The following is a 24,561-nucleotide window of genomic DNA, read 5'->3' on the forward strand; positions in this document are numbered from 1 at the left end:
CTGGTCGCAGAGGCGCGGCCAGGCAGGGAGGGTGCGTGAGCGTGTGGGTGACACGGACCGCTAGCTCATTCTCGCCCCGCCCGAGCCGGGTTTCCCGATGCCGTTTCAGAAAGTCTTCGTCCGCGGGCCACACGCAGCCAACGAAGCCGGGAAAGAAACAACGAAGATCGCGCCCGGGAAGCAGCGGCCCCCGCAATCATTCATAATCCGGCGGACCGGAAGGAGTGGGTTACGTCACTTCCTACCGTCGCACAGCCAATACGTTCCCCGGTCGACCCTGCTGCGGGAACCTTTGTTTTTCCGCTCTCGGAGCCGGCTGCTGCCGGGAGCGGTTCGTAAGGCCACCGGGAACTGACGGGGCAGCGGGGCGGAGCGGTGAGTTGTTACCAGCTCACCGGCTCCCAGTCGACTCTGGGAGGCTCAAGACTTTTGCGAGGGGCGAGGTGGGAGAGTAGTTCCGTGCGGTCTTAGTTTCCTCGCTCCTTGTGGGGACACCTCGTAATTTGCAGGCGGTCGAGTGCCCAGGATGACTGCTCACCCCTTAAGTGAGGGTAGTGCTTCCTCGGAGGTTGTGGCGGGCTGGGGCACGCGGACCGGGGGCACGCGGACCGAGGGCACAGCCACAGGGACTAGGTCCTTGGAACCCTGTCTCCGACCTTCCTTGGAAGGTTTTGGCGACTTCTCTCGACAGCTCCCTCTGTCGGCCTCTCACCTTCTCTCGAGCTCACTTGTCAAGGACCTTCCCCTGTGCTAGGCCTTGGGTGTGTTATGACTTTGATCAAAAAAGATTGGCAGTCCTTGTCTGAGTGTCTCTGGTCGCTCTTCAGATTCACTATCACTTGGTTGGTTTGGAATCAGGGTCTTTCCGCTTCCCTTATGTTTCCGGACGTATGCCTAAGGTTTCAGTGTAATCCAGGGCCAAGAACTCAGTGAGGGAATGAAAAGGGCAGCATCTTTAAAAGGTTGTTTATTAGAATGGGTTGCAAGAGCTTGCAAAGACATAAAGAGAAAAGCTTTCTAGAGCCGTTATGTGATGGCAACCCTAATATTGCACTCTGCGTGAACAGGGTCGATTTCCTTCATCTCGTTCACATGCAGATGATCAACTTTAGACTTCTTTTAAGATTCGCATATAGGGTGGGAAATGAGATCTAGAGAAAAGAATATATTTATATATGAGTACCCAATTTGGGTTGGAGAAATCACAGAAGCCCTAGAAAGTGACATTTAAACGAAACCTAGTTCATTCACTCTACAAATACTTTTGAATCTGTGAAGTTCCAAGCACTAGGTATATAACTGAATAACAAGTCCCTGCTTGCATGGAGTTTACAGTCTAGTGGGATTAATGAATTTAAATCGGATGAAGGATTGGGAAGAGAGTATTGCAGATAGGGACATTGTACAAGTTCCCAGTCACGAAAGAGGTGTTTTTGTTTTGTATTGCTTTTCTTTTTTTGATGTTTGAGGGTTTGTGGGGCGGGGCAGTTAGGTGGGGATGGCTTAGAATTTCTTTTTTATTGCTTTCTGTGAAGAGATTTTGGACATGATTAGAATTGTGTAGAAGAAGAGGAAAGACCTTTATACTTTGATCTCTATTAATTCCAAAGCCATTATTTTGTGGTACTTTGCAAAATAGCGAAGTGGTAGGCAAAAAAGAGAGCCTCTCCCCTTAAAGTACTCAAAGTGTTATAGAGAATATACAAATGTACAAAAAAAGAGTGTGGTTCAAGGTAGAAAGTTCCAGTACCATGAGAATGCATTTTGAGATATCCTAGGAGGACAAGATTAGTTGTATAGGGTGTAGAGAGGAACACAGTAGCTGTGAGTAAAGTTCTCATGAGAAGGAGTATTTGAACTGGGACTTGATAGCATTTGGAAATATAAAAATGGGTTATAAGCTTGTCAGAAAAAATGAGTAGAATTAGCAAGCCCAGCTAATGGCTCTGCACTACAGAAGGTCTGGGGATGAAGAATTAAAGTTTTTGTGCCAGTTACTGAATCTTTTTAAATGGTAGGCCAAGAAATTCGGCTTTATTTTAAAGGCAGTGGGAAGCCTTAATTTTTGAGGGAAAAAAATGAAAAAAGAAAGAGAGGAAAGAAGGAAGAAAAAAATGTGTTGCAGTAACATTAATATGGCAACAGTGTTGAAGTCAAGAATAACTAGATTGTTGCTATAGTACAAAAGGCAAATAACGACCTGAATCTGAATAGTAACTGTGGAAATGAAAAACAGGAATAGATGTGAGAAACGTTGCAGAGTCAGAATTCACAGGAAAGGCCTGCTGATTGTTTAGATATAAGGAATTGGGGAGAACTCAGTGAGGCAGAGATTTAGGCCTCAGACCCGATTAATGGAGAGTGTGTCATTTATTGAAAGCAAGTGCAGGACAGGGAACTTTTGGGGGAAGATATTCATAATCTCAATTTCAATCATAACTGAATTTGAGATACCATTAAGGCAACCAGGTACACATGTTTACTAAGCAGTTGGAATTGTGGGTTTTGAGCTTAATAGAGATTGGAATGGGGATAAACATGTGAAATCAAGTTGAAAACATGATATATATAAGATTACCACGGAAGAAATTGGTAGCAGAACTAAAGAAAATAGACAAGAATAGATACTTGGGCAATACCAAGAGCAATGGGGATGAAGAGATGACCCAGAGAAAGAGTAGCCAGAGATAGAAAAAGAAAACCAGGAAAGCTGAGTGTTACTCGTGGAGGAGGAAGATTTTTGAAAGAGAAAGTGAATAACATGTATTCACTTGGCCAGCATTTACTGAGTGCCTGCTATCTGCCAGGCACTCTGCTACAAACAGGGATTACAGCAGTAGGTAAGGTCAGTGCTGGCCCTCATGGAACCTACGTTCTAGTGAGAAAGACAAACCCTGTTTACACAATTAACAGTGTAATAGCTATGACTTGTAAATACAGGATGTTTTAGGACCATATAACGGTAAGACTCCTTATTTTGTTAGGGGAATGTACAGAAAAAAATTGAGACGAGAAGGGTGAATAAGATGAGGCAAGGGACGCTTTCTACTAAAGAGCTGGGGTAAGAAAGAGTATATGTTGAAAGATTTGAAATAAGTCATGTGGTTACAACAGAAAGTGGGAATAGCTTGAGATACTAAGTAACATTTAATGAGCAATTGTACTCTGTGCAAGGTACTGTTGTAACTGCTTTACATGTATTACCAGATCATGTAGGGCATTAGAGACCTTCTTAAGAATCTTGTTCTTTAACCTTTGGACAGTAAGAAGTGAAAAGGAGTATTTTAAGCAAGTGGATGATATAAAAATATTTGGAAAGGCGCAAGAGTGATTTTGAATTTTTTCTTTTTTTTTTCTTTGGCTGCATTGGGACTTTGTTGTTGGTGCGGGCTTTCTCTAGTTGCAGCGAGCAGGGGCTACTCTTTGCAGTGCACGGGCTTCGCATTGCAGTGGCTTCTCTTGTTGCGGAGCACGGGCTATAGGCACGCAGGCTTCAGTAGTTGTGACACGTGGGCTCAGTAGTTGTGGCTCACGGGCTCTAGAGTGCAGGCTCATGAGCTGTGGTGCAGGGGTTTAGTTGCTCCATGGCATGTGGGATCTTCCTGGACCAGGGCTCGAACTCATGTCCCTGCATTGGCAGGTGGATTCTTAACCACTACGCCTCCAGGGAAGTCCCAATTGTGGGGTTCTGATTAAGCTCTTACAGTGGGCCAGATAATAGCTGCATGATGGTAGCTTGGTCTAGGGTGTGGTAATAAGGATTGAAAAAGGTAGATGAATTTGAAATATATATAAGAGGTTTGGTGATTGAATGGGAGTCAGGAGTTGAAGTGGAAGGAGTTAAAGCTGATTCTCAGGTTTCTGGCTGGAGCAATGGGATAAGTATCATTTGAGAAAGGGAAGATTAGGGGAAGAACTGGTTGAGAGAAGAGTTTATGAGTGGCTCTGTTAGGGGCATGTTGAATAGGCGGCACCAGTGAGATATCCAAGTCAAGCTGGCAGTCGAATCTTGGAAGAGATGCATGGGCTGGAGAGATAAATATATAATTACTGGCAAAAGGGTATAGGTCAAATTGTCTAGGGCAGTAATTCTGAAACGTTTAGAGTAGATCAGAACCATCTGGAAGATTTAATGCAAATTTCTGGGCCTCACTCCCAGAGTGTTTTCATTAGTAGCTATGGTTGTGGAGACCGAGAGTTTGAATTCCTAACAGGTTCCCAGGTGATGCCTGTTGCTGCTGATCCAAAGGGGACATTTTGAGAAGAAAGTGTAGAGTGAAAGAAGAGACCCAGAACCTAATCTTGAGCAACTCATTTTTGATTCCTCAAGATTTTTGAGGAATCTACAAAGAAGACCAAGAAAGAAGTAGGAGGAAAAAATAGTATTTATTATACTTACCTGACTAAGGCTGTGAATACTTTGGTGAAAATATTTCCATGGTATGGTGGCACAAAGGCCAAATTGCAGGAAATGCTATATAAGCAGAAGGAGTGAAGAAAAAGTATAAAATGTAGGAGAAGTTTTGCTATAAAATGAAGAAGATAGGATAGAAGATATTTAAAGGTCAATGAAAAGATGCCAGTAGAAAGAAAGAGGCCGGGGGAGGGAGGTTTGTGAGTGGCGGAGAAGACATAGGAATAGTTCATAGCTCAAGGTTTCAGGGGGGCGGAAAAAGATAGGTTCCAGGCATAGGTGGCATTACATGGAGAGCCACCCTCTTATTTAAAAGGTGGGAAAGAGGAAAGGATTGGAGCAGGTATATTTGTAGATGTGTCAGAAAGTTGATTTAGTTCCTCTCTGACAGTTTCTGTTTTCTCTGTGAAGTAGATGAGGACATCTACTAAGACAGAGAAGCAGTTTCAAGGAAAATGGAGAAAATGTGACTGGTCTTTGCAGAAAGTGGGGAAATGAGTTGACCAGAGAAACATGATAGGATTGCTAAGTTGTGTTGAGTGCCTAGGTGGGATTAGTGACTGAAGGTACAGAGTGTATGTATTCCTCTCAGCTGCACTTAGATTTTGGGTGCAGGCAGGGAGAAGGTAAATAGGATGGATGACTATAAAGTAGAAGAAACTGTAGAACTATGGGACAAGGATGCTTAGAGTGCTAAAAGAGAGTCTTTGAAAGGCTGGACCATAAAGGATAAAAAGGATGGAGAAAAAAGATGATTATTTAGAAGTAGGAATTTCTGAGTTACTTATATACATTTACTGTATATAACTAAGTTATATAAGTCTTAGCTCCTAACGTAAGCTAAGACTTTGTTCCCACCAACACCACTATTGCCACCTTCCTAGGCCATTGACATTTTTAAAAGTGGTGATTATTATTAGTTTTCTGCATTCTTCTTTTTTTAAAGCAACATCTAGATTTGAAATTAAATCTACATTTAAAGCATTAAATTTCTGTATATATTTGTATCTATATCTACACACACCTAGGACTTTGTTTTCTAGAATTCTAATCCACAATAAGAAAGCTCTTTTACAATCTATTTTGATCATGAGTTTTAGAATATACAGGAAAGAACTATACAGAAGTAACATGATTTGGTGTAACTCCTGGAAAATATTCTTGGAAATAATAAAGGAGATAAAGTGACAAATTTACACAGTTGCTGACCTCTTTAGGACTTCAGTAGCAGGAAATAAATTTCTTTCACTATTCAGTAGTCGCCCCTTATCCATGTGGGATATGTTCCAAGACTCCCAGTGGATGCCTGAAACCATGGGTAGTACCAAACCCTATATATACTGGGTTTTTTCCTATACATACATACCTGTGATAAAGTTTTATGAATAAATTAGGCACAGTAAGAGATTAACAACAATAACTAATAATAAAGTAGAATGATTATAACAACATATTATAATAAAAGTTATGTGAACATGGTCTCTCTCCTCAGGTTCTTCAACTCTGCCAGAAATGTGGCAGTGGCCTCTTCATTGGCAGACACAGCCTCTCCAGTAATTTTTATATTTTTCAGTCTAAACCTATTCCTGAATCTGTGTAACCATCCTTTATTTGCAGTAAATGGTGTGGTGTCACTCATTTCAGGGGATCTCTTGCTGAAGTTTTTGTAGATGTTCAATGTTTTCTGGCCCAACATATTGCTGTCAGTTGGAACATATACTGTTCATGTCCTTCATCCACAAATTTAATGCCTTTTCCATTCTAACTAAGCACTTATGCACTGTGGCTATAACTTTTGCACTCTGAGGTACGACAGCAAAACTAGCACAAATTTTCCTTCTTCACAATTTCACAGATAGAAGACTCGTTCTTACCATAGATTTTAGCAACCTCAGCATATGAGCATACAGTTTTTTTCTTATTAAGTTTAAAACTTTCACTTTTTCACTTAGAGGAAGCACTTTGCAACTTCTTTGGCATATCTGAATAGCACGCATCACTACTCTGGCTCTTTGGGAACATTAAATAAATAATAATAAGGTGACCTGAACACAAGCACTGCAATACCATGACAGTCAATCTGATAACTGAGCTGGCTAGTGACTAACAGATGGGATTCACTGGACAAAGGGATGATTCACATCCCAAGCAGGATGGAGAAAATTTACTTTTATCCGTAATAACCTTTTGGACAGTATGAATTTTGTATCAGGTGCACAGTATTACCTATTATAAACAAAAGAACAAGAAAAACTTTGACAGATAATTACCCGTTGTCTGTAAATTACTTTCCTCTTTTTTTACTTCAGGTGTTTGCAATGGCTGCTACTGTGAACTTGGAACTTGATCCCATTTTTTTGAAAGCACTAGGCTTCTTACATTCAAAGAGTAAGGATTCTGCTGAAAAGCTAAAAGCACTACTTGATGAATCTTTGGCTCGGGGCATTGATTCAAGTTACCGTCCATCTCAAAAGGTACCTACCTGGATAAAAAGCTTGGAGGAAGTTTTGTAAAGCCTGTAGTAGAACAGTGTTAACATTTAGAATGTCTCGAAACGATCTCTCTGCCAAATAATCTTTTCTTGTGGAATGAAGAAATTTATAGTGTTCTTTTCTTCCTTCAAGCTTTCAGAGAACTGTTACACTATATAGAGAAGTTAGCTGGGAGTGGGGGATATTCAGTTCTACTACTTTATTCCTATAGAAACCCACTTAAGATATATTTCAGTTTCTAATTCCTTATGATCAGAGTATTTTGTTAAGCTGCTGAATGAAACCGTAACCTGTGTTATAATTATTCTCTAACGTTTTATGGGCGAAAAATAAAAGGACAGGGATTTTGCAATGAAGTGAATTAAATATGTATAGGATAATGTAAGGAATAAAGGAGGTATGGATGAAATGTGAGAACTTTGTAGCTCCCATAATAATAACAAAGCTTTATGTGAAAAGAATATACATTTTGGAACCAGACAAACCTGTTTTAAATCCCAGCTTACCTCTTACTAGTGTGGTGATAGATAACATATCTTGAACATTTACTGTGTCCTAGGTACTTTTCTCAGTGGTATATGTTTATCATTAATTTTAGTTGTGGTAATTATCCTTTGAGATAGGTATTATTTATTTTTATTTTACAGTAAGGAAATTGAGGTACATAGTAACTTCATTTCACCCAGCCTCTGTTTCTTTATTATTAAAATGAGGATAATAAGAACTACCTTACAAAGTTGTGAAAATTAAAAGAGATAAAGTATGTCAGCCACCTAGTGCAGTGTCTACCTGGTACATAATAGACTTTTAGTGAATGATAGCTCTTATTAGATTCTCTAATACCTAAGACATTCTTTCAAACCATTCTAAAGCTCTAGCCTTGAAACTTTGTGTCACCCAGGTCTATGAACACCTAGATACCAAATTGAGAAGGAGAGGACAGAACTACACGACTAGCTCAGTCTAATCCAGAATCTCAAACTGAAGACAGGGCCAAGTCCCAGACTCAGTGTCCAAGTGATCAGTGATATTTTGCTCCCAGCCTTCTTTGAAAGCTACCTCTAGTATTCTCAAACCTTTTTATTGTCTTTTGAGTAGTAAAGCCATTGTGACTTCATTTCTTTCACCATTCTCATTCTGGTAGGTTCAAAGAGCTCAAGCCAACCAAATTAATAAAACTCAACAAAATATACTAACAAATTCAGTCTGCTCTGAGTATGGATATAGGCCAAACAGGAAATTCCTATTATTACTAAAGAAGCAGTATTTTGAGATTCTAAAACAGAAGCAATTTCATCTGTTAAAGTACATAAGAAGTTTGTTACAATTAAAAAGCCTCCTGCCCTTAGGTTTCTAACTGGAAATGACTTCTCATGGTCAGTTTAGAGAAAATACTCTGCTAGGTGTTTTTAAAACACAGATGCATTTAATTTTAGTCTTTAACTGGACATTTCCATCTCTAGAATTGTGTGAGAATCACCTAGAAGCAGTGGTGTGCTTATAAACATTATCAACTGGGGATAATTCCAAGGAGCTACTATATGCATAAGCTTTCTTTTAACAGCAACAGATAACAAATATATATACATATCAAAGAGTAAGAATAACAAGGATTGCAAGTTTAAAACAGAATGGAAAGATAAGCCACAGACTGAGAGAAAAGGTTTGCAAATGATGTATCTGATAAAGGACTTGTATCCAGAATCTATGAAGATCTCTTTATACTCAATAATTTAACAAATGCTTTAGCAAAGAAGATAAATGTGTGGCAAATAAGCACTTGAAAAAAATGTTTAACACCATTAGCCATTAGGGAAATGGAAATTAAATCTACAGTGATATGCCACTACATACCTATTAAAATGTCTAAAATTAAAAAGATTAGCCATACCAAGCATTGGTGAGGATATGAGGATGTGAAGGAACTGGGACTCTCATATACTCCTGATGGAAATGTAAAATGGTATACCACTTTGGAACATGGTTTGGCAGTTTCATAAAAAGTTAAGCATAAACCTACCATGTGATCCAGACATCCCACTCCTACATGTTTATTCTAGAGAAATGGAAGTATATGTCCATATAAAGATTTGTACCTGAATGTTCATAATATCTGTATTCGTAATAGGTCAAACTGGAAACAACCCAAATGTCCATTAATAGGTAAATGAATAAACAAATCATGGTGTATTTGTTCAATGGAGTACTATTCAGCAACAAAAGAAATGAACTTTTGCTACACTCAACAACATTGATGAATCTCAAAATAAATATTGCTGAGTGAAAGAAGCCAGAAAAAAAGAGTATATACTGCATGATTCCATTTATGAAAATTTCTAGGAAATGCAAACTAATCTATAGTTGCAGAAAGCAGATATGTGGTTGCCTGAGACTGGGTGGCTTAGTTTTTCTAGGATGTCTACCTCTAAGAGTGAAGTTTTTCTAGGATGTCTACCTCTAAGAGTGATTACAAAGGGCAACCAGGACACTTTGTGAGATGATGGATATGTTCCTTATATTGATTGTCGTGAAACCATAGAGCGAAACATATCCAATTTTACACTTTAACTAGGTGCAGTTTGTATATCAGTTATTCCTCAATAAAGTTGTTTAAAGAAGAAGGCAACACATTGGTCACTACATGATGTCTTAATTTTTAACTGATAGTTGTTTAGATTTATGATCTGGTTTTTTTAATAGTATATTAGATAGTCTGAATATTTAATTATGGGTATCTTTTTAATTTCACCTATAGGATGTGGAACCACCCAAAATTTCAAGCACAAAAACTGTTTCCATTAAGCAAGAGCCCAAAACATCATCCACTCTTCCTTCTGGCAATAATAATGGCAAGGTCCTAACAACTGAAAAGGTAAAGAAGGAAGGTGAAAAGAGACCTGCTGATAAAGTAAGATTTTATTTTACTCTAGTAAATCAGTCAATGAATCAATCAGTTTATAGGCCAGAAAACGTTTTGTGCTTACTTTTTGTATATAATAGTGGGTAAAAGTACATAATAACCACTCAGTAAATATATTTTGATAATTATGGATATTGGTTTTTTGAAATTAAAATTTAGAAACATTTTAAAACCATTTACTGAAGTCGTTGTCAATAAATATTTGAGCGCTAGAAGATGTACTAATTTCATGTATAACTCAAGTATTCTAGATGGAACTGTTGTTGAAAAGAAAAGATGGCGAGGAAAGAATAAAGATGTAAATGACTAAACATGAAATTTGTTACAGAATGGTGTACCTTAACAGGGTTACAGATAACAGATACAGATAACTCTTGGATTGTCTATTTTGAATGATTTCTGCACATAATTATTAGGATTTTAGCACTTAGTAAAAAATACATTTAAAAAAACTTTTACTACCCCTGCCCTTAAGGTGGGGTGTTTTCATACTTTTTTCTAAATATTGGCTATTCATAAACTATATTGCATTGTTTTTATATAAATTTAAAAGCACAGAAAACAATATAATATAGTTTATGAATAGCCAATATTTAGAAAATATATCTCTATTTTCCATATATATATCTCATATATATCTTTTAGCAACTTTTTCCACTCAGCAATGTGCTTTTGAAATTTACCTATGTTGATACATGTAGATTTGAACATTTCTTTCAGCTAACATGTGGAATATTAATTCTATAAATAAACCAGTTAATCCATTCCCCCGCTGATGAGCAGTTAGCTTATTTCTCCTTTTCCTCTATTACAGTGGGGTTTCAGTGAGCTGCTTTATACGTATGTCTTTGCCCACATGGTGGTAGTTTCTATAGGATGTATACCTATAAGTGGATGTAATGGGATGGGTACATCTTCAACATTATTAGACATAGTGGATGTTTGAAGCAAGTATGGCAATGTGTTAAGCCTGAACGACTGGTAGAAGTTCATTATTTACTTCTTTTCAATATATATTAACTATCACTACTTCATTATTTAAAATTTTAAAATAGCCTTAAAAATAGCCTTAGTAGTACTATGGCTTCTCAATTCAAAGCATCCAGTGGGGGGTTGGGAAGGCACTGTAAGTAAATCCACTGAACTTCCAGGATTCTTTAATGGATAAAAGAGTACAAAGAGAAATACAGATGCATGCTAAACTGTTCTGATTTATTTATTTCTACCTTGTTGGAGTCTTTTAACATACTGATTATGAATTTATTATAAATGTTCTCCAGGTCTTTAGTGTGTACATCTCTCCCTAACTATGTGAAAATATCTGTTGAGTGGACTTGGTCATTGCACACTGTCTATCTTATCTTGTGATAGATGTGATAGATGTCTATCACATCTCTCAGTGATTTAAAGTTTATTCTAACGTGTTACTTTCTGATTGGGTGCTTTTTATAGATGAAATCAGACATCACTGAAGGAGTTGATATTCCAAAGAAACCTAGATTGGAGAAACCAGAGACACGGTCCTCTCCCATTACTGTCCAAACCAGCAAGGATTTAGCTATGACTGACCTTTCCAGCTTTGAGGAGACCAGTGCTGATGATTTTGCCATGGAGATGGGATTGGCCTGTGTTGTTTGTAGGTTAGTTGTACCTTGCCACAGATTCTTTTGTGTCTTTGTAAAGAGCAAACAACTTAAAAAAAAAAAAAAAGACCAATTGTTGGGTGTTTTTTTTATTTTGTTTTTATAATTTGAAGGTGGGTAGGAGATAAGTAGATCGATAAGTAGATAAACCTCCCATATGGCAATTTAGTGTCTTAAAAATTGTCAAAATTTTATATTCTTGACAGGCATCTTTAATCAGTTATGTTGTAGTAATATTTTCTGCGTTCTTGGCTTCTAGAGGGAAAGCAATTATTGCTTTATTTTTTAGTGAGAAAGAGTCTGTTCAGCAGACTTAATTATTTTCACCTTTCTTTTTTTTTTTTTTTTTTTTTTTTTTTGCGGTATGCGGGCCTCTCACTGTGTGGCCTCTCCCGTTCCGGAGCGCAGGCTCAGCGGCCATGGCTCACGGGCCCAGCTCCTCTGAGGCATGTGGGATCTTCCCTGACCGGGGCACGAACCCGTGTCCCCTGCATCGACAGGCGGACTCTCAACCACTGCGCCACCAGGGAAGCCCCTCATCTTTCTGTTTAAGAAGACTATGTTGCTTTTTTTTTCCTGAAGTGTTGATAGTATTTATAAAGTAAATGGTTATATATCATTTTCTAAAATACCATTAAATCTTTTCCTAAGGATAATGGAAATGAAATTAATGGATCATGTAGGTTATTCTGAGTGTTGTTTTGAAACATGGATTCATAATTATAAAAACATAGATAATTCTGCTTAGTAGAAGATGCATCTTAAAAATCAGAATAATTAGATTTTAAACTCCTGGATGCCAGGAGCTATGTCTTTAATTGTTAATGACTTTCATTGCCTAGCACAACAGAAAAAATTACCACCTTTGTTGCTGTTTTCTTCATGAAAATGTTAAATTCTGGTGCATTGGGACTGAGTGCATACCTATAAACTTTTGTGAACCTTATAGAGAATCAGTTAATGTACTTCTGAATAGGATCATTTCGTTAGAGCTTCATTGTTTTAACATATATTTGTTTATTTCAACTTTTATCTACTATAAGAGTTATCATTTTTATATAAAGAAGTAAATGGTAAAGTAATAAGGGGGAAAGGACTAGTAATTGTAACCCTCCGTAAGGAGACTTGTTATGATAGTCTAAGGCTGTTGCTGTTGGAATTTATACTTTTTTGATACACATATTACTGCATTCTATTTAGTTGATTAAGACATTTATTTATTGAACACCCTGTGTCTGCGCAGTAATGTGCTAGGCCCTATAGTTAATTAGGTCCAGTTTCTAACTTTAGGCAACTCAAATATTAATGAAGAAGATAGAACAATATGTAGGCAGCAAATATAAAGGAATTTAATAGAGGTACAAAGAAGATGTTATGAGACTGTTGGAGGACTAGCCAAAGTCTACTGTGTACCTTCTGTGAGAAAGAAAAAAATTGCAATGAGAAATGACAAGGAGAATATAGCCAAATTTAGTCTTTAAGTCATCTTATACATTTCTTAATGGCTGAGCATAACCTTTAAAAGAAATGAATTGTTTGTGCAGGCTACAATGTTGGGATTCGTTACTTTGCTCTTTGGCTTTTCTGGGGTTTTTACCCTCTTTAATTTATCAAACTTTACCAGAACAACCCTAAAATGGCTTTAAATTGTTGCATTCAAATAAATGTAATATTTAATGGTATACTTTCTTAGGCAAATGACAGTGGCATCTGGTAATCAATTAGTAGAATGTCAGGAATGCCATAATCTCTACCACCAAGATTGCCATAAGCCTCAGGTGACAGACAAGGAAGTGAATGACCCTCGCCTTGTGTGGTATTGTGCCCGGTGTACCAGACAAATGAAAAGAATGGTAGGAATCATTTTTCTCTATTTTAAACGATCTCTGTCAATTTCTTTGTTGATATGTGCTTTTTAAGATAAAAATTTGAACATTTATGTTATTGAAAAAAAACTTATAAGCTGATGATTTAAATGTTTGTGTATATGTGTGATTTTTGTGTCTATGCCTAAATGGACCAGACCATGTATATGCATTTTTCTCTGCTCAGCTTTTAACTTGTTCTATTATAAAAATCAGAATTGGAGACCCACAAAATATAAATATTCCTTACTGGTATGTCAGTGTATTTATAAACATAAAGCACTGTGGGAAGTGGTGAGATACAAAGCCCCAGACTCTGCTGAGTCTGGTAAGGAAATATTAGAAATATCTATTCCTGAGTGAGTGTAAACCACCAAACTTACAAACTGTGTACAGAGGCAGTATTTGTATGTGCATCTCTCTTTCCTCCTGTGTTTCTCTCTCTGTTCCTCAGTCTTTCCTTCTCATTGTCTTCAAGTGACCATTTATCCTATATTCCCCAGTACTTTCTCAGTTTACTGCTCACAAACATAACTGTCTTTAATTTCGTACTGAAACATGTTTTCATTTGTTATATTGGATAGTTTTCTAACTTATTTAAATAGTAGATGGATGAATGTTATCATCTTCCTTTTAAAGAAATCAAGTTGTTATTTACTTCAGTGACTTGTTTGCTTCCCCCATCCGCCCTCCCCTGCCTTAGATTAGGGACTCTCTTTTTGTTTTTTTTTTTTAATTTTATTTTTTATTGAAGTATAGTTGATTTATGTTATGTTAGTTGCTGGTATACAACAAAGTGATTCAGGATATTGAATATCCCTGTGCCATACAGTAGGACCTTGTTTACTCATTCTGTATATAATAGTTTCCATATGCTAATTCCAAACTTCCAATCCATCCCTCCCCCACCTCTCCCACCTCCTTGGTAACCACAAGTCTGTTTTCTGTGAGTCTGTTTCTGTTTCATAAATAAGTTCAATTGTGTCACATTTTAGATTCCACATATGATATCATATTGTATTTGTCTTTTTCTTTCACTTAGTATGATAATCTCTAGGTCCATCCGTGTTGCCACAGATGGCATTATTTCATTCTTTTTATGGCTGAGGAATATTCCATTGTATACATGTACCACATCTTCTTTATCCACTCATCTGTCAGTGGACATTTAGATTGCTTCCAAGTCTTGGCTATTGTAAATAGTGCTGCTGTGAACATAGTGAGTGCATGTATCATTTCGAATTGTAGTTTTCTCCAGAAGATTAGGGACTCTTGATAAAAGAGTTCTCATATTGTTAACCAAGTGAGTTTCTACATAAATTTTTCTGACCAAATATATCTTTTTAAAGTTAGAAGTACTTAGTTAAAAATAAGAAAAAAAAAAATCAAGATACCTACTTTACTTTTTAATCACTCAAATCAGAAATAGATTATGTTTTATTCCTATGAAAAGTAGTAACATTTCAGTAGTATTTATACTTTCTGTTTGTAATGGGAAATTTCTTTGACATGATACAATTGTTCTCTGCTCAGTCTGATTTTTATTTAGTTTATTACTTAAACTAGCCCCCCAGGACCTCAACCAAAGTAATTACGGGTGAGCACACCGGTGCATTCCAGTGCCTTGACACAAGTAGTCACTAAGAATTGGTAGTCAAAATAAATAATTTGTGACAGTAATCTTTCTTTAGTGTAGCTTCAAAGTTTATTATTATTTTATTGTAAGTCTCTTAATAAAGTAAGTACCGTTCTCTCCTAAGTTTTTACTCCCTTACATTTTGTGACTTAGTTTACACCAGGTCTATATTTATAGTTCTAACCCTCTTCCTGGAATGAATTTTGGCAGCTGACCAGATATCCTACAGTTACTTTAAGTTCAATGCTTTTAAAATTAAAATTGTTTTCTTCTCCACTCAATTTTTCCTCAGTTGCCTGAACTAGAAAACATTATCCTTGATGCCTCTCTTAATTCCACATCCCTTTGTTTACCAAACTTGTTAATTCTACCTCTTATGTATTTCACAAATCTGTTCATTTCACTTTTGTTACCCTGTCCCACAAACCCCTCATTTCTTGTCTATTGCTTTAGCTCCTTCAGTCCACTTTACACACTGCAGTTAGAATATTCTTCTAAAGTAATTATCTAACTTTATCTGTTTAAGTGTGCCCAGTGGCTCTCAATTACCTATATAATGAAGTTTTCCTTGTTAGAGTGGATGTATGGACCTTCTCTCTTTGACCCAACTCTACCTTTGTATCCTTCTCTCCCACCACTTCATCATATACACCCACATACTGTGGCCATGCCAGACCAAATGGTTCATTCCCTGAGTATGTGGTGAACTTTTCGTGTTCCCATATGTCCTGCTTCTCAGCTTCTCCTCATCTGGGATACCTTTTATTCTTTATCAACTTTGCAAATTAAATGTCTAATTAATTTGTCATTAAGACCTAGTCTCATTCACTGGCAAAGCACCAGAGCAAAGCTCAGGACTGGACACATCCCACATTCTGTTGTTCTCATTTTAAGATACATAAATGGAGGAAATATAGATTTGCACCAGAAATCTGCAGTCAGTAAGTTCAGTCTGTATGTCCAAGAGTCAAGTGCTGAATAAGGGGCCATGACTAATGTCAGAACATGATTAGATACACCAAGAGTGGACCTGGAGAAATACCAAAAGATGTGATCTGAAGTAAGCCTGAAGATTAGGATCTGGTAAACACAATGTTCAGTGAGAGAAAGAAATTTGGAAATGGTGGGGATGCTAAATCCAGTCATTCTTACTATAATTGCTTTCAGTGACGTTCTCATATATATGTGCATTGGTTATTGGTCCAAGATATCTCAAGGATACCATAAATAACATCTTATATCCCCTTTCTCCTTGCACTAATTTCTTAACTAGGGCAGGTTCTGCAGTACACATTATTATAGGAAGACGGGAAGACAGAGTTAAGAATGGTGGGTGGCAGGGTCCAAGATTATTCTTTTGTTTTGTAATTTTCTGTCTACCAGGTAATGGGTTTTGCCCCAGCACTAGGTGAGAGACTCATGACTTACTGCAGTGGTTCTCAATCTAAGGTGGTAACACACTCCTACTCAGCAGTAATAAAAATACATGATAATTTTGATTGCTGCCATACTGGCAACTATCGCCTTGAGTGGTGAATGTCATATATTCTGCACTGTGTGAGTCAGTCACCCAATGAAAAATTATAGTGCCTTTGTTGAGCAACGCTGAGTCAGTGATAATATCCTAGTTCCCTAAACTAGTATTACCAGCGAAGGACAAAGGGTTTTGGGTATTTCTTACTCAGCTTCTAAGATGGCTAGGTGAAATAGAGGACGCAGAGAAAGATCCAAACATGATCTCCTAGGCAGAGGTTCTTTCTGGGCTTCACTGTAATGAATCTTCATCTGCTAAAGCATACAAGTTAGGTGGGTCTTCAGAGTCTCACCACATCTACTGATGTGCATAGAGGGAAGTATAAGATTGAAAGCCATGGGTATGGAACCATGTATTTCTGATTTACTCTGAAGGCTACATTTTCATAACGTGGTTTGCAGTAGAGGGTAAGATAATCTTTCTTGGTCGTAAGAGATATTTTTATCATAGATATCTAACAGCATCCTTAATAATATTCTTGATCTGAGTGTTGCTTTATAAGTGATGTCTGAAATTAGTTGTACTTTCATGTGGAAAGTTTGTAATACAAAAAATGGGATGAATTGAGACTTAAGGCTGAAAATTATATTGTATGGCAAACCATAGCACAAGAAAGTCTAAACAGAGATAAAACAGCTGCATTCAAATTTCCAGAAATGAGAACACATTATTAATACATTTTCTGGTATTGTCTTGCATGGCCTTATTAGGATTGTCAAGGACAATGGAATGGCAGGGAGCATCTTTACCCATCCCGTAGAGATGGGTTCTTTCAGATTCAGTTTTCTTACCTTTTGTAAATAATGATAATGAATAAATAGTAACTATTATTGTCTGCACTTAATATGTGCCAGACACTATGTAAAGGCTTACGTAATCACAATTCATTCTCATAACCCACCTTTGAAACAAGATATTATCCCCATTTTGCAAATGAAAATGAAACTTTTAGAGATTTACGTATTTTACTTGAGGTAACATAGCTAGGGAAGTAGTTGAGCTGGGTTTTGATTCTAGTTCTGTTTGACTCCAAAGACTGTCCTCTCAAACACTGCACTATACTGTTTATATAGTTAATATTATCTAGCTGGAGAACACTAAAGAACAAACTGAAAAATGATTAGAGTTCACAAGAGAGTTTAGTGAAGTACCTAATATAAAATAAAAGAAAAGTCAATTTTTGGTCAAAATAAAACTGAAAATGCTTATGTGATTTTTTTTTTCTTTTTCTTTTTATCAATTTGGTTTTGTTAAAATGACATTTAATTAACCCTAATCTGGATAATTTTTAAAGTTTCGTATTATCTTTACTGTTTAGAAACTAATAAAATCTATAAAACCATTAATTAATATGATGATACAAATAATTTGTCGAAGAATCTATATTTTCAGTGTCATCACAATATTTTTTTAATGTTCATCTGTATTTCAATTCAATGAGGAGTCCTGTGATAGATTTTATTGTCTTTCTGTGCATTTAACTAAGATTTTGTAGCTAATTTAATCTTAACACTGATTTTTGCAGGCTCAAAAAACTCAGAAACCACCACAGAAACCAGCACCCACAGTTGTTTCTGTAGCTCCTGCTGTTAAAGATCCATTGGTTAAGAAACCAGAAACTAAACTCAAGCAAGAGTTAACTTTTCTAGCATTTAAGAGATCAGAAGTCAAGGTATAGTATATTCCATTTTTATCTAAGATTGGATTTAAATTTAGTTGACTTAATAGTTACTTGGGAAAAAAAATAATGTGAAACTTTGTATACTAAATGGCCATATGTTGGAAATTAAGACTACATTAAGACTACATTACTATTAACATTGAGTAGAAAGAGAACATTTATGTAATTATTTAATCTTGAGCTCTGCTATTTCTCTTTTTATGGTGATTAGGAACTGTTTGTGAGCATTCCAAGATAACATTCTTTACCATTCCTATGTAGTCAGCCACTTCTCTCCAATTGGGAATTTGGTTTAAATCCTAAATACCTTTGTCCTCAGTAGCAGTAGTTTTGCTCCTCACATTACTTGTGCTGATTGGCCCCATAGCTTTTTTCTTCCTGCTTATTGGCTATTGAAGTTTTCTTCTTTGTCTTATTTTTTTCTATTATTATCATGAATTTTCCCCATGAATTGGCCCTCTCTTATACTAAGGAGCCAGATTATCTAGTGAGAGTATCACCTTTCTCATTCCTAGATTTTCATCCTTGATATCATGCTACATTATTATTAATATTCCGGCATTTTGATATCATGGAATAAAATATTTTTCTAATCTAATTTTATAACAAAAAGAATGCTTTTATTGAGTTTCACATTCCAATTTTAAGCAGAAGATGGAATTTTAAAGATGGAAGAAAAAAATGTTAGCCCCAAATTCTCAAAGGTTAACCCCAGAAAATTCTAAAGCTGTTACCTTGTTCAAGTGGCTGTAAGTAGCAAAGATCAAGAACATTGGTTTGATGATAAAGAATATGAGTATAAAGTACTCTGAGAAGGATACTGATAATTTTATTTGCAGATCATTTTTAATTTAATTTACCAGGGAAGAGCTGATATCCAAGGGATATCCATTATTGATTTGTCACATAGAAACTTGGTGAGCTAGAATAGAAGTAAGAATAACTTATTGAAAGTAATTAGAGTTGCTATATTCTATACTTAAATCACTTTTAGGTAGCTTTTTATACTAACCTGTTACTACTAAAGTTTATTTTTAGGAAACCAATATGAAATTATTTTACAGCAAATAAATTAAGGCCTTGGCTGTCATGTTCTGATTAAGAAGAGGTTTTGACGTTTTTATGATAAAATATAATAAATTTTTACTATGAAAAAAATTGTTCCCATTTATATATAAAAAGCAATTTAAAAATAGCTTTCTAACTAGGATAATAGGCAAGAAAATATTTTTAGTTGAGAACAATTGTGAAATTTATTTTCTGCACTGGAATAGTAAGAAATTACTTGGTCTCCGTTGTTTGTGTTATTTTACTTTTGTGCATCCTGATAGTATTATAAGCCATCTGTCATTCAGTTGAAAAGCAATACCAGTAACAGCAAACCATTAAAATAAAATGCCATACACACAGAACTTGCTTTGTACTTCATAAGTGTTGGTCTTTTTGATTACTTCAGATGGGTTTTCTTTTGTGAAGTTTGTTGAAAGATCATTTAGCCATATAGCAGGCAGTTTTATGTTTAATATAAAGAAAAGGAAAAAATCAGATCTTTCATCACTGAAAATTAAAAGTTTGCTACACCTGTGTCCTTTTGCTTCCTTGACTAACTTTTTTTCATTACCTGTATGCATATCTCTAGGAACTTGTAATTGATGTAAAGTTTATCTTCTTTGCATAACCTTATGAGATAGTCATTGTATGATGTTACTGTAAAAAATCCTATCGGGGCTTCCCTGGTGGCACAGTGGTTGAGAGTCCGCCTACCAATGCAGGGGTCACGGGTTCGTGCCCCGGTCTGGGAAGATCCCACATGCCGTGGAGCGGCTGGGCCCGTGAGCCATGGCCGCTGAGCCTGTGCATCGGGAGCCTGTGCTCTGCAACGGGAGAGGCTGCAACAGTGAGAGGCCCAAGTATGGCAAAAAAAAAAAAAAAAAAAAAATCCTATCGTTTTTTGGAGTGTGTGAACAATAATCTGGACCCTCCTCTGATAAAGACCTCAGAGAACTCTGTTTACATTATTTTTCACATTGGTTTAAAATGTTTAATGCAGACAATATTGACGGCTACTTTGTAAGAACTAAAAACGTTTTTCTCAACTCATTCAGAGTTCAGTTCTAAAATATAACTGAGTATATTTTAAGCATGATAACTACCATATTTTAAAGTAAGATACTATTTGTAAGACTTTACCTTTTACGTATTTAACACTTTTGTGAATCTCAAGAATATGAAGGTAGAAAAAGTGCCAGTGTGAAATTCAGTCCATAATTAATTTGAACAAAGTGCATTTTTCCCTAAACGTTAAGGTGAAAAAAATTGTTCTCATATGAATAAGAGCAATATTTATGTAGCGACATTGGTATCACTGTTAGCTTTTGACTGGCCAAGGAAGTTAATTAGAGAAATTGAAGTGTTATACCTTTAAGAAATACATCTGGGAGTGAGTCAGGCATACCCAAAATGTCACTATGCAGCTTATGAGGCAGTTGATTAAAAATGTTATACAGAAGCAGGGATCTCTTTGTGATAGTTTCAGTGGAAACATGGACAAATTGTGAAAATAAAGTCATGAGACCTTCTTAGTATATTTCGACCTTTAGAGTTGTACAATTCCAAGTAGTTAACATGGTGTATCTGTGTATATTTTGCAATGCAGTAGCTATTTGCTCAAAATTTGTGGGGGATTTTTAAAAATAGGTTCAAAATCTTATGTATTCACTCAATATTTATTGAGTGAATCTCTTCATCTCAGACATCTCCTACATATCCTGGGCGTGAGCATTTTTGTCCATTAAGAGTGGATTCTGTTTTTGAAATGATCCACAAGTCATTTGGAGCAAAGCCTAAAGAATTAGATGTTTTACTGAGCTAAATAGTAACCTTTTTGGGTGAAAAACAAGTTAAAGCATTAAATCTGATTTTCTGATATGGCTTGTAACCAAATCTAGGAGCAGTCCTCAAAAAGGAATTCCCATATATTTTTTTCTGCAGTGATTAGAAGAAGAATATGACATCCCATAATTTCTGCTTTATAAATGGTAGCACCCATTAGCTATGGATAGGTTTTCTTGTATGTGTTTTTTCAGATCAGTTTAGCAGAACTTAATTTTGGTGCTATGCTTTAAATTTCCCAGATCATTTTTGTATAAAATGTCTTAACCATTAAACTTGTTATATATTTAAGAATATTATATTAGGTGTTAATTACACTTGGCTCTAATATTTATATTATGTTTTTTAGGCATCCACGGTTGTTTCAGGAAATTCTTCTAGTACCAGTGTTTCCTCTTCAGCAACTAGTGGCCTAACTGGATGGGCAGCTTTTGCAGCCAAAACTTCTTCTGCTGGTCCATCCACAGCAAAATTGAGTTCAACAACCCAAAACAATAGCGGGAAACCTGCTACCTCATCAGCTAACCAGAAGCCCGTGGGTTTGACTGGTCTGGCAACATCATCCAAAGGTGGAATAGGTTCCAAAATAGGTTCCAGTAACAGCACTTCACCCACTGTACCACTGAAACCACCTCCACCTCTAACTTTGGGCAAAACTGGCCTTAGTCGCTCAGTTAGTTGTGACAATGTTAGCAAAGTAGGTCTTCCCAGTCCAAGTAGTTTGGTTCCAGGAAGCAGCAGCCAACTAAGTGGGAATGGAAATAGTGGGACATCAGGGCCTAGTGGAAGTACCACTAACAAAACCACTTCAGAATCAAGCAGCTCTCCCTCAGCATCCCTTAAAGGTCCAACTTCACAAGAATCACAACTCAATGCCATGAAGCGATTACAGATGGTCAAGAAGAAGGCTGCCCAAAAGAAACTCAAGAAGTAATGTGGCCAAGTAGGTTTTTATATCCTATTACCCTAAAGATTAAAATCTTATTATTAATACATAAACTGTAGTATACTATAATTTAATAAAAATCTTCATAATGAAATTTATTATTTCTTACCTTAAAATGCTAATTAGTAGTTAATGAAACTTGGAAATGTTTATTTTAAATCTGTTTAGCATTTTTCTTTTGACAGTTTTCATAGTATGTGAAAACAATGATTAGAATGACTAATTCTCGATGAAAACTTCTGGAATTCCAGAAGACTGATAGCATATGTGAATTTTTTTTTAAAATTCATCTTCTGGCAAAGTCCCAATAATTGATCCTGCTGAATAAGATGCCTTACAAAGAGCCAGGGATGACCCAAGTTTTCTACTCCCCGCCCTGCCATAGTCTGGATATTCATTGGCAGTCCCAGCCTCATTTCAATTGATTCTCCCTCTCCCCCCAAATATTTCATCTCCCCATTTTCAAAATTAATTTTTCATAATTGATTTCTCATATCCCTGTATTATGTTTTTACCTTTTTGTCACCTCATATCAGTTATTTAGGGATTTATCTCTTCCAATAGATTGTGAACCCCCATGCCCTTTCAGTGCAATAGTTTTCTCACATTTTCCAGTTTCATCACATTGCCAGTGTAACATATGCACATAGTATATGCTTAATAAATGTTGACTTTTGATTTTTCCTGGTTACACACATTCCTGAGAATTCTTGAGGAAAATACCCATTCCAAGAGTCTTTGTGGATGGATAATTTCTGATTTGTTTACATACTGATAGCATCTTCCTATACCATGAAAAAAAAGGCGATTTTATTTTTACTGCCCAAAATATTACAGCAATTTACCTAATTTTAGTTAACTTTGTATAAAAGAAGCTCCCATATAATGATTAATTCTTGAGATTCTTTTGAAGTGTGTGTGTGTACATTAAGTCAGAAAGTATGAAGGGTCTGAGTTGTTGACTTTTTGCAAGCTAGCAAATTATCCTGCTCTTGTTTTACATACATACTCTGACAGAAGACATGAGGCTTTCTGGATCGGAGCAATAGCAAAATGTAGCAGCCATTTTTATATATTTTATACTTCATGAATACCTCATTTCATCCAGAAACTAGAAGTCCAGCAAATTCCTACATTCACTAGACTGAGCAGCCTTTTTCTTTCAGCTTTGATGTATGCAACTGACACTTCACTATAAACCTCTAATCTCAAACCCTTTCCCTTAATTCCTATATTTTCCTCATGTTATTATTCTAAAATATATTGATAAATGATTTCTGTGAATTTAAAGCTTTTTAAAGTAAACTTGGTCTTTTTTAAGGAAAGATATTTTAAACTGCTTTGTTAAATAATGGCACTAAATTATTCATGGTAAATTACGATTCAGTACTGAAATAATCCATTGCTTACAAAGTGGAGTAAACATCTATTTACATGTTTAAAATCTGCCTGCAGATGTTTTTGTTTTGAGAAACTCAGATTTCTGTGGAATAAATACCAATTTGGCATCAACTCCAAGTCCCCTTTAGTGTCAAAAGACCAAAAAAAAAATGTATATTCATCATTATTTGCTTATAGTTCAGGGCCAGTTTGGACTAAACTGGATAAAACGACAGTGTGACACAAGTTCATCTCAACAACTATAACAGTTAATATAACCTCAGTACCTACAAGAAATTAAAGCAATAATGCAGACAGTTGTACATTGGCAATTGGCACCTGTAATGGAAAATTTTATCCCATCATAGTCAAAACATCTGCTGAATAGAGTTGAAAAGAGAAGCAATTATTTTACTTTCTATAGTATTTCAGAGAAGACTTTAGAAAACTTTAGGAAGTAATTTAACTTTTATTGAGCATGGCTCTTTGTATAGATTATGTGTATAAATATATATTTAGAATCTTCACATATGTGTAGGATGCATACATCTAGTAATGTATAACTCACTCAGTTTGGTATTTTATAGAGGTATATTTGGTATTAGAGTTTATCCTCAAGTAGCTCTTAGACCTTGATTTTACCGTATCATTAAGTGAGCTACAAGGCTTTTTAACTGAGCATGTGATGAAAGTGGCCAGCTTTATATTAATAATATTTATCACTTCTTTTATTCTGTTATGTATCGTTTGTTTTTCCCATCGAATTTAAATTGTGTGACGGCAAGGATTTTGTTTGTCTTGCACACCATGGTATTCCCACTGCAGCTTTTGGCTCAGTGAATGAATAGACAGATATATAGCTGAGCCAAAAAGCAAGCTTTTAGGATTGTAAGTTCAAATCCCATTTTAGTAGAAATTTGGTCAATATCACTTTTCTGTTTTGTATATCGTGCTTTCCATTAGATTATTTAATCAGATAATTTAGTGACTTAAAGAAAACGTTAAAAGAACACTGGCTTAAAGTCAGAAGACCTGTTTTTGAATCCCAGTCCCTCCATGTATTAGCTGTGTAATCTTGGTTTCCCCCTGTATGATGATAATGAATGAGATCAAATGAAAGACCTCTAATATTCAAAGGTTAGGTGATTCTGACTCTTA

The 24,561-nt window shown here is 36.1% G+C and overlaps 2 protein-coding genes across 6 annotated transcripts in view; one reads left to right on the forward strand and one right to left on the reverse strand.

Moving 5' to 3' along the window:
* Positions 1–261, reverse strand: part of GSTCD (glutathione S-transferase C-terminal domain containing) — a 132,095-nt gene extending 131,834 nt beyond the window's left edge. For 2 of the 3 annotated variants that reach the window (XM_067735418.1, XM_067735417.1), the window contains exon 1: positions 1–261. The gene's annotated coding sequence lies outside the window, so the exon portion shown is untranslated. The other variant, XM_067735416.1, reaches the window with a different exon arrangement.
* On the forward strand, positions 244–23,467 carry INTS12 (integrator complex subunit 12). Of its 3 annotated transcripts, none has more exons than XM_067735420.1 (7): positions 244–375; positions 6,724–6,888; positions 9,662–9,814; positions 11,279–11,466; positions 13,163–13,322; positions 18,030–18,176; positions 21,427–23,467. In XM_067735420.1, the coding sequence occupies exons 2-7, from the start codon at positions 6,733–6,735 to the stop codon at positions 22,009–22,011; spliced, it is 1,389 nt and encodes a 462-aa protein (XP_067591521.1). In that variant the 5' UTR covers positions 244–375; positions 6,724–6,732; the 3' UTR covers positions 22,012–23,467. The 3 variants fall into 3 exon arrangements, with proteins under 3 accessions (XP_067591521.1, XP_067591522.1, XP_067591523.1); XM_067735422.1 differs by having other exon boundaries at positions 287–443; XM_067735421.1 differs by lacking the exon at positions 9,662–9,814.
* The last annotated feature ends 1,094 nt before the right edge of the window (positions 23,468–24,561 follow it).

Source organism: Pseudorca crassidens, chromosome 4 (assembly GCF_039906515.1).
Source record: "Pseudorca crassidens isolate mPseCra1 chromosome 4, mPseCra1.hap1, whole genome shotgun sequence".
Classification (NCBI taxonomy): domain Eukaryota; kingdom Metazoa; phylum Chordata; class Mammalia; order Artiodactyla; family Delphinidae; genus Pseudorca; species Pseudorca crassidens.

What these genes read in the sequence shown, in the direction of transcription:
- INTS12 (XM_067735420.1), top strand. Translation starts at nt 6,733, where the DNA reads ATGGCTGCTACTGTGAACTTGGAACTTGATCCCATTTTTTTGAAAGCA. An exon ending in GTTACCGTCCATCTCAAAAG is followed by an intron (nt 6,889 to 9,661) that starts GTACCTACCTGG and finishes TTTCACCTATAG; the next exon opens with GATGTGGAACCACCCAAAAT. An exon ending in TTGGCCTGTGTTGTTTGTAG is followed by an intron (nt 11,467 to 13,162) that starts GTTAGTTGTACC and finishes ATACTTTCTTAG; the next exon opens with GCAAATGACAGTGGCATCTG.